This window comes from Cucurbita pepo, chromosome 19 (genome assembly GCF_057944985.1).
Source record: "Cucurbita pepo subsp. pepo isolate OVF chromosome 19, ASM5794498v1, whole genome shotgun sequence".
Lineage (NCBI taxonomy): Eukaryota > Viridiplantae > Streptophyta > Magnoliopsida > Cucurbitales > Cucurbitaceae > Cucurbita > Cucurbita pepo.
Genome location: NC_141816.1, coordinates 12,966,481 through 12,976,644, shown reverse-complemented (window position 1 = coordinate 12,976,644; position 10,164 = coordinate 12,966,481). Strand labels below are relative to the sequence as shown.

At 40.1% G+C, this 10,164-nt stretch overlaps 2 protein-coding genes across 3 annotated transcripts; both read right to left on the bottom strand.

The window, feature by feature from the left end:
* Positions 1 to 248: 248 nt before the first annotated feature.
* Positions 249 to 6,819, bottom strand: MCM6 (minichromosome maintenance (MCM2/3/5) family protein). 2 transcript variants are annotated; one of them, XM_023662649.2, is made up of 18 exons: positions 6,659 to 6,819; positions 6,418 to 6,570; positions 6,165 to 6,290; positions 5,800 to 5,962; positions 5,469 to 5,662; positions 5,018 to 5,213; positions 4,858 to 4,932; positions 4,258 to 4,487; positions 3,127 to 3,241; positions 2,818 to 2,892; positions 2,591 to 2,731; positions 2,159 to 2,362; positions 1,917 to 2,078; positions 1,788 to 1,843; positions 1,498 to 1,643; positions 1,295 to 1,411; positions 920 to 1,050; positions 249 to 835 (listed from the first exon to the last, which is right to left on the bottom strand). In XM_023662649.2, exons 1-18 carry the CDS (start codon positions 6,739 to 6,741, stop codon positions 701 to 703), a joined length of 2,502 nt encoding a protein of 833 aa, XP_023518417.2. In that variant the 5' UTR covers positions 6,742 to 6,819; the 3' UTR covers positions 249 to 700. The 2 variants fall into 2 exon arrangements, with proteins under 2 accessions (XP_023518417.2, XP_023518418.2); XM_023662650.2 differs by having other exon boundaries at positions 1,501 to 1,643.
* Positions 6,820 to 7,956: 1,137 nt separating this feature from the next.
* Positions 7,957 to 10,099, bottom strand: LOC111781529 (galactan beta-1,4-galactosyltransferase GALS3). The gene is made up of 2 exons (XM_023662180.2): positions 8,707 to 10,099; positions 7,957 to 8,634 (listed from the first exon to the last, which is right to left on the bottom strand). Exons 1-2 carry the CDS (start codon positions 9,864 to 9,866, stop codon positions 8,289 to 8,291), a joined length of 1,506 nt encoding a protein of 501 aa, XP_023517948.2. The 5' UTR covers positions 9,867 to 10,099; the 3' UTR covers positions 7,957 to 8,288.
* Positions 10,100 to 10,164: the final 65 nt, after the last annotated feature.

Sequence of the window (10,164 nt, the reverse complement as noted above, 5' to 3'; positions counted from 1 at the left end):
ATAATAAAGAGCTAGAACGTCTTCCTAAATAATAACAATAATAATAACAACCGAGACAATAGAGAGAGAATCAGAATGTATAATACTTCAGAACTAGAAAACCAAGGCGGGCTAGTTATTATTTACTCAACGCAAAGGCTGTGAAAGTACATGGCGTCGTGTCCTACTTGTATAAAATGGAATGAACGAATTACGGCCTTCGCATTGCATACCATTCCTGTCTGTCTCCAATTGTAAAGTACAGAATATACAAATATAAAATTACAGTGTCGATGCAATTGTAATTTCCAGTGATGCATGGCACGCTCATGTTTATGTTCGGGTACAAAACTATAGCCATTCCAATGTGCATTCAAATTTTATAACTTCAAAATAGCAGCTCGCTAGTACGACCCCAACCTTAGGTTAGTTATAATGATTCATGACAACGTAACAGTATCCATTGGGCACTTAACCAAACCTATATCAAACCAAGTCTACAATATTTAAAACTAATCTCCTACATTCGTCAAATAAACACGAAAGAATTTACCTCCACAGCCCCCAGCCGAAAATGATTGTTAATACTCAGTAATAGACTTTGGAAGACCAGTTTCTTGTGGTCTTAGAAGACCAATTTCCACAACGTACGCTGAATTAGCCACAATATTGATAGAGATCAAGAAAGCTGGAGGTTTCTCAGATTTAAGAGCGGACGTCTTCAATCAACGACATAATTGGGAGCCACAGCTAAAATCCTGTTATCCTTAATTAACGATGGTTCGCCTTCAACCCCGCCATCTACTGGCCTCCCGTCATCTACAACTATCAAATGGCCTTCCCTTACTATCAAACTCTGAAAAACAGGCCATGTCATGTGAGCTATTGGCACAAATCATGTCTATTAATGATTTCGAGTATATCACAAATACATGTTTACCTCAATAATACTTCTAATTGTTTTAACTTCTTTTTTTGCCTCCTCCATGGAGCTATAGCTATTCTTCTCGTTCTGCTGAGCCACATACCATTGAATCAGATCTCTCTGCCTCATTCCCGCCAGCTCAGTTCCTGAAGCACATGGAAATTTGAACACTTATTATAATAGTAAAAACATAATTAATATTCCTGGACAACACATTGTTGGCCAATTCTTCAAATCTGTATTTCAATTAAGAACCCAAATCAATTATCAAAGCAACGGACATCTAGGATATGACAAATTTGACTAATATCCCAATGAATATCCATTTTGCATATCAGAGTTATCCAAAACCTTCCCCTTAACATCTTGAAATGAAAGGACATAGAGTACCTTCTTGCATCACAGATTCTTCGTGCTGTCTGAGGCGCATGACAAGGGCTTGGGTAACCCTCTGAAAATATTCATCACTCAGGAGAAGTTTCTTCTTCTCATGTTGACTGCCAGAACCTGAATCCATTTCCGCAGCATCATAATGAGGTTAATCTATAGGAAAGTTGCATAGATTACAGTGAATATGATCGTTAAAATCTCACCACCATTTCCCGAAGTTGGCTCTGTTGCACCATTCCTAGGTTCAGCATCAACCTCATGAGGCCTATTGTCTACATTATTATCACCATCTCCACCTCCATTAGTTTCTTCTTGAAATTCAGACAGGTCAATCTCGCTAGATTCCACACTGCAAGGTAGCTGATAGGTCAATCTCACTGATAGGTCGTTGTTAATTAGATTAAATGGATTACAGTACGAAAAGACCACCCAAAAAGTTTTAAAGAGAAATGTGGATTGACAGGAAATCTTCTAAGCTTTTTGGGTAACTTGCCTGATGATTGACGTTTTCAGTAAGGTCACTGCTAAACGCACATGGCGCGATTGAACCTGTAAAAGCAGTTCTGAAGTAAAGTTCCAAAATCATTACCTAACTAGAGCAATTTTCCCTAAATGTACTCACCAAAGTCTCCAAATAACTTCGTGCAATTGCTTCGGACAGCCTTATTAATGCCTCGAGCTGCCTAACTGTCATGCGATAAGCAACCCTACTTCCAGGAGTTGTATCTCCTCTGCGAAGAGCAACATAAGAGTCCACCAATACTTTTCTGGCTTCTAAACTTAACTGCATTATTTAAACACTATCAGAGGAGGTTCAACGGATAAAGAACAAGCACAAAGTTAAATTAAAAAAATAAGAAAGACCTTAGGTTTTAGAGTTTTTGCATATGCAATATAACGCTTCAACTCAGCAGTGGTAAATGCAGGAGAAAGAGCGTCTTCATGCTTCTGGTGTACTCTCACAATGTGGTGTGCAATGTGGTAATCTGTTTGATCATCTGGGTCATCTATCATCACGTACACAAGGTCAAACCTTGAGAGAATAGCAGGAGGCAGAGCAACATTATACTGTAACAAGAATAAAAACATATCAATGAGATAGGAAAACAATGACTTCAAATCAAATCACGAAACTATTTCAAACATTCCACGCATAATTTTAGTTTTGATCGAGAATCCCAGCTCCAAGTTGACAATTTCATACCAACTGAAGCCATAAGAAGTATGAACAATAGTTTATATCTAGAGCTGTGCTCCTTTCATGAAATTTCTGTGATAGATGGCAACCACTCTCACCTTTAGTGGTTTAGATTTGTCATAGCGCCCTCCTGTAGGATTAGCAGCAGCAAGGATTGACGTCCTGGCATTTAGTGTTGCCTGTATTCCGGCTTTCGTTATGCTTATGGTCTGCTGCTCCATAGCTTCATGAATTGCAACCTTCAATAGCATGTGCAAGTCAGATTATCATAGAAAATGCATGAGATGCAGAGCCAAAGCATTAATAAAATATAGCCACAAGTTACCTGATCCCTGATGTCCATTTTGTCGAATTCATCAATACAGCAAATGCCATTGTCCGCAAGCATCAAGGCACCAGCCTGCAATAAAATTATAATGCATCAAGGGAACTACACAAAATGGTAATACATGCACTAGTTGTAAGTCTGTGCTAAGATTCATAAGCACGAAATACGGATACATCCAATACAACAAGATGAATTGTTGTAAAAGTATATATATTTTTGCAACAGAACTGTGAAATGGATGTGGTGCATTTTAAACTGGACATTAGGAAGAATGGCCCTCCAGATGAATAATGAATAAAAGGCTACCTCAATACAAAACTCTCCTGTTTCTGGCTCTTTGGCTACAGTTGCAGTTAATCCAGCAGCAGAAGAAGATTTTCCAGATGTGTAAACTGATCTTGGCACAATACCTGAAGTATACCTGTGGAAAGAAGTCAAGAATAAATGTTTAAATACAATATGGTGAACTAGTCTACTGAGTTTTGAAGTGTTCACTTTGGAGAAATTAAAAAAAAAAAAAAAAAACTGAACATGGATTGGTCTAGTGACAAAAGGGTTCTCAATACCAGACGTTGTGGATCTCAAATAACAGTATCATGTGTAATGTTTTTATGGCAAGAGGTGCAATAAAACACAACAATCCACCGAGGACTTAAAGTGAAAAGGGAGAAAGTTTTGCTTTGATGCATATTGTTAAATCGTCAATCAACCCAATGGTAAATTTAATTATATCAACACTATAACACTCTCCCTCACTTGTGGGCTTGAAAATCTGTAAGAGCCCAGTAAAAGTGGAAATCAATATTAATTGAGGAGAAAACAACTTTACAAGGATTCAGACACAAAACCTCTTGCTTTGATACCATGTTAAATCACTAATCAACAAAAAAAAAAAAAAACTTAAGCTGACGGGCTATGGTAAATTTGATAATATTAACACTCTAACTCACAACATAATAAAAATCAATACATATAGATACATGCATACATACACATATACATAGATTATATCTATCTATCTATGAAATCTTAGATGGATTTTTAAGAGATTGCTCGAAGAGAAACTACAATCAAGATATTTCCTTTCCCTTCAGAGAAAAATAAAAGGCTTAAATATGGTAAGGACATGTGCCCTTGTGGTGAGGTGGCCCATTTCGTGCTTCAATTTTTGAAACAATGTTCATCGGATGAGTGGACATCCAGATTATAAATAAATAAAACCCTGAAAAATGATGGACTACTACAAAAGCTCCACTTGATGGATGGACTATTCACTTCAGTCCAAATATCAAAATACCAAACACAAATTTATGAAGCATCAACTACTAAGGAAAAAACCATACCTGATACCGTATTCAAACTCTACATGAGTTGTTAAACAGTTTAAATTTTAAACTAAGAACCAAAATAGAGTGGAGAAAAATTACAAAAACTTACTTAAGAAACTGAGATTTTGCACAACTTGGATCTCCTACTATACAGACATTGATATCACCTCGAAGGTTAATTCCTTCATGGGTTAACTTGTGGACACCGCCTAACAGCATTAGCAGAATTGCTCGCTTGATATCTTGATGGCCAAAGACTGCTGGTGCAATGCTATCAATAAGTCTGTTGAAGAAGTCAGGGGTATTCCTCATTCTTTGAACTTCATCAAGCTCTTCAGTCTGTAGGATTTGTTAATTAATCAAAATTCAGGAGAGCTTGGGTAGCATATGCTGGAAAAATGTAAACCTTCTAGTTTTGATTTTACTAGGACCTATGTACAAATTAAGTGTTCAATAAAATACAACACAAACTAAACTATCTATAAGCTTCTTGGAGTATCTACACAAAAGTCTAAAACGTAAACTAAGGATTTAGTGTATCAACATGTTTTTCAATTATAGTCAGTTTAGTGCATAAGCTATCACTGAGAATAAAGTTGAAGTGGCCATCTGCATCCTACTAGTTTTTATATAATTTAAAATTTGAAGTAAAATGCCTATTGTGTATTACAAGCAGGAAAAAATTAAAACTAGATATTGCAAAACTGACGGTGAACTGTTGGTTGTCTTCATCCGCATCCTTTTTCCTATTTCTGATATCAAAATCCCTTCTGCCATCTAAAACCTGAATAAAGCAATGATAAGAGTTGAACAATAAAAAATCCTGACTGAAGTTGATAATTGATAATTAGAGAGGAACGAGGGCTAACCTGAACTGAATTGGCAATAAAGGCTAGGCGGTAGGACAGGTCCCTCACTCCTAGGGCTCGTAGACCCCTCATTCCTTCATGTCCAACCGCAGAATTTTTTCGCTCTGAAGCTTCCCGACGACATTCTGCTCTTTCTCCTGGAGAGGCTAATGCTAATATATCTGGTATGACAACTACTGTACCCGTGAAGATGACCCTGTGTCGATGTATGACAGGAAAGGCTTAAATAAAATTACTGTACGGAAGTTGCAGTGTCATGATTTTGTAATCATCCATTGGGTTGAACACTAAAGATGATGCCAGAAAAGTTGGGAGTTGTCATGCTTAAGAGCCATAAGAATGTCAACCTTGCATAAACCAGATTCTTGCCAACGAATGTTGGAAGTTAACCCTATAAACAACTCGGAAGTACTAAAGGACAATAATTGAAAGCCAAGGTAGTTGTTCTTACGTGTCTCCAGCCCTAGCACGTTCGACCATTTCATGGCGGAGAATTACATCCAAAGATCGTGGAAGAGAGCCAGCCGGTATCTCCTTTGAAGTCTCTTGCATTCGCACCCTCTGCCAATCAGCAAATTTACTCTCTTGCCGAAGTAATGCCCACTTTGTTCTATTCGAACAGGTTGGGTTCATGCATATTGTTGGCTATAATTCAAACAAAGAATGGTCAATAAACATCTACCAAGATTTATCAAAGTGCTACGTGAAAATATTTGAGATATCTTATGAATTGCGAACTGTGACGTGAAAAGAATAAAAATCTATTGACTTGTAACACAGACCTCCGTGTACTTAAATTGTTGTTCGACGTTCTTAATAACATTCCCACATTCTAAGCACTTGAAGGTCCCCTGTAGAAGCTCTGGTCGGACCTCGCTTGTCCGCGTCACCACTCCTGTCACGGATACTAATTTCCCAATTTCTGCAGTGGTCAATTCTCTCAACCTATAGTTTGGGAGAAAGATGCCATCAAAATCAAACAGTGACGTTTTAACAAGGCTTCCAGGATGCTCGTCGAGTATAGAGATGTATTGCTTAGCTAAGGTTTGATGAGCTATATGCAGGGGGTGAAGCTATACCAGAACATTCACAGATTTTCCTTTTTCTTTTATGGAAAGTGAAACTAAGACAAGGGCACATGAGGTACCTTTTAGAAACGGGAATGTTGAAGAAAGCGACATTTATGTCCTTGAAGGGGTTATCGTCAGCGATGAAAGAAGGATTATGCTCCATTACGAATCGCTTGCAAGCGTTCTTGAGGTATGGTTCAAACCTGTCGATTCAAGGAAGAAGGCAATCATACAATGTGATATTACGAGACCGTCTGGAAGATTAGAGGTTTGAGGGGCAAAAGAAAAAAAAAAAAAAAAAAAAAAAGAAATTGAAAAGCAAAGTAAGACCTGAGATATTCGTCGGCGATTGCTACGTGGAGAAGATCATTGGAGCGCATAAGGTGAGCGAAATCAATGAACATGGTGTTAGATTCGCCAGCCATCATAGCTTCTATCTCTGACTCGTAGTAAGGGTCTCCAGAGTTCCCAACGAGGCGAAAACTGAACAGAAATGCAATCGTTGGTGAGGGGAGGGGAAGGGAAGGGAAGGGGGATTGAAAAGATGAAATGAAAGAAAGAAGCATCTCACCTCTTGAGGAAGTCGAAGAAAATGTTTTCGACAAGAACAGACTTCTCATCCACGAAATAACTACCAGCTCCATGGCTCTCCATATCTTCACCAGTGTGTCGCTGGAGAAAGATGGGATGAAGGATTGTGAGTGGAAAATAAGGGCAAATGTTTGTTTGGGGTTGCAGTCAAGTAGTTTGGCGCCGAAATGTCGCAGTTTCCCGCCAAAACCAAGTGGATGACCAAGGCTCCACGGGTTCTGGGCTATGCCTTGCCGGGTTGAGCTGCAATGGCCCATGGGCTCTATTTTCTTAATACTCTACAAAGGCCCATGGGCTCTATTTTCTTAATACTCTACAAAGGCCCATGGGCTCTATTTTCTTATTACTCTACAAAGGCCCATGGGCTCTATTTTCTTATTACTCTACAAAGGCCCATGGGCTCTATTTTCTTATTACTCTACAAAGGCCCATGGGCTCTATTTTCTTATTACTCTACAAATTAATTCGTAGTTAAATTTTTTTTTTTATTTTTGTTCATGAATTTTATATTTAGATGCATTTCGGTTTTGTGAGATTTCAATTTTATGGTATAAAAAAATTATTGAGAAGTATGTATTTTTGAAAAGTATCTCTCCAAGTTTCAAATGTTTTTTGGGAGGTTATCTGGACGCAACTAACGCCGGAAAGCTACTGGTAAACGCAGATGGCGCGATTAAAATCACACTCTACGACTCAAGCTCAACTCAAGTATGTACTCACCATAACTAGTCATTTCATCGCACCAACCCTTCTCACTTTCCCCCACCACTAATAATCAATTTCATTTCCTTTTCAAAATCTTCAAATCAAAGTTTGTTACTCAAAGGACACCACCGCCCAATTTGACGCTGTCCCAACAATAATTCAACCCTCTTACTCTTCTAGCCCCCATGCTACATTATTATTAATAATATTATTATTATTAGTTTACTGTTCCTTTACTACACCATTATTCAGTTTCCTAAATTTTATATTATTTAAAAATAGTTCCAAAATAGATTTAGTAAAAGAGAAAAAAAAAAAAAAAAAAAAAAAAAAAAAGGCTGGGAATGGGAAACACACAGAATTATTATTATTATAATAAACCCAGAGAGAAAGTTGAACCTCGGATTCCTTGAACTCGAAGCGGCAGAGCAATACCCAATTATGAAAGCAGTAGAAAAGACATTCGCATATTATTTAATTAGCTTACTCGTTATTTAATAACCCATTCTGGTTGTAATTATTCGAAACCCAAAACTCTCGTCTACTTTTTTATGACTAAAATTAAGAGGATGATTAAACAATCCCATCTTTATGGACCAAAACTAAACATAATTGAAACGCATTACAGACCCCTTCCTTCCCCTTTTGTTTGGGTGGGATGCCGACATCACCCATCTCCTCTTTCTCTATACTACACACAATTGAATGTGGCTTCATAATTTCTGTTTTTATTTGTGATGTAAAATTTTAATTTAAGCACCAAAAAAAAAAAAAAAAAAAGTAAACAAAATAATTACAACCAATGCCCCCACCCTTCTAATCCTCCTCCTGCCCCCAAACATATATTTTTAGTTCTATGAAAAAAACCAAGAGTTGCTGTGAAGAAAGAACGAAATGAGAACTAATTATTGGCGCGTGGCCTGTAACCTGGTACCGATCATTTTGAGCTCGAATCTCTTGACGGCGGGGGCGACGAGGCGCATGGTGGTGTCCAACACATGGGGGTTGTTGTCGAGAGTAAGCTGGGTTTGATTGGAAAGGGAGCGGCAGGGCTCCCTCCTCTGCGCAATGGTGCCATGGTAATGGAAGTATTTTATGATCCTGTCCGTCTTGTGTGTGGACTTCCCGGCTACGTTCTCCGACATGTGCACCCCCGTCGCATACACCATCCGCGGCTGCACTGCGTACTTCCTGTCCCTCCTTATTACCCTTTTCACATCCTTGTATACCAGCTTCTCAAACCCCCACTTCCTGCCACCCAATGCAACCACACTATTCATTATTCAATTCCTTAACTATAATTAATTAATCACTAATTCGTACCTGTAGGTTCTCCCCGCATCCTCTGTCAGACACGTCTTGCTGTTCATCGGCATCTGCTCAATTGTAAACTGGGAGTACTCTGAAAGCGAATCCAGAACTGATTTTATGGTGTTCTTCGGCGGCACGAAGATGAACTCATCCACGTCGAAGAAGAACATCCACTTAGCCATAAACTTGTACCGATGCAAACAGTCATTCACCACCATGAATTGGTTGTGATAGTATCCATCGAACCTCTCCTCCTCCCTGATGTCCTGCAACGTCACATAACCCAATTCCATCCATGGCTTTAAAACTTCCAGCACCTCATCATGAACCCCGCCCGCATCATGTATTACAAAGTGGGATCTGGCCCCGAATAGCCTGATATGGTATGCCAACCACTCTCTCACTCTCTGGGGGCTCAAGTTCCCATACAGAGACGACCCACAGTAGAGATAGTCGTATTTGGGCTTCGATGTGAAAAGGGAAGCGTTCATTCCACCGGGGGTTTCTGTTAGAACCTCAATCGTGTCGGTAAGGTTGATGTCGCGGTCGCCGCCACCGGAAGTGGAGGCATAGAGAACCAATTTTCCACCCTGGTTGTCGGCATTAACAGGGTGAGAGAAAGTGCAATTGACGACGACGACGGTGTAAACGCGACCGTAGCCCCAGTCGGGAAGGATCTTGAAGGCGGAGGCGTTGATGGGATTAGACGGGTGGAGGCGAGGAATCCACTGGCATTGGAAAGTGGGACGCCCAAAGACGTGAAGAGGCTTGGAGGCTAAACCAACAATGGCAAAGTTGTGGAGGCCGCCTCTGTAGGCACCCATAGTAATGAAGTTATAAGCAGCAGAACCGTAAGGGTGAAAAGCGCGGCGGAGAACGCCATTGGGAAGCAGCTGATCTGTTGGAGGGGAGGGGATGAGAGTTGGAGGGGGTACAGAAGAACGGAGTGTTGCTGATAGAGTAGAAGGAGGAGGAGGAGGAAGGGGAGGGGAATCTTGGGCGGCAGAGCAGGAACGGAGATCTGCGATAGAGAGCGTGAAACGAGAAGGAAGGAACTGGAGGAGAGTAGCGAGAGCACAGAGAAGGAGGAGAGCGGAAAGAAAAAGCTTGAGTTCCGCAGCATAGCTAAAAAAAACTCCGACATACATCCTCTTTTCTCGGTCTTTCGCCATGGTAGGAGAAAGAGAGAGAGAGAGAGAGAGAGAGAGAGAGAGAGAAGTCAGGGAATCTGAGGTTGTGATGGGAAGCAGAGGCCAGTTGGGGTTGGGGTTGGAGTTTTTAGGGAAGAAGGTTCGCTGCGATGCTCCTGAATATGTGATCTGTAAAGGTGAAAGCAGACGGGAGAGAGAAGGAAAGAAGAGGAAGGGTTGGGTTGGCAACGGGGGTGGGGATGGGGATGGGGTTGGGGTTGGGATCTTATTAATAATTGTGATGTTCTGTTTTTGTGGGTTTGAGAGGAAGAAGGAAAGA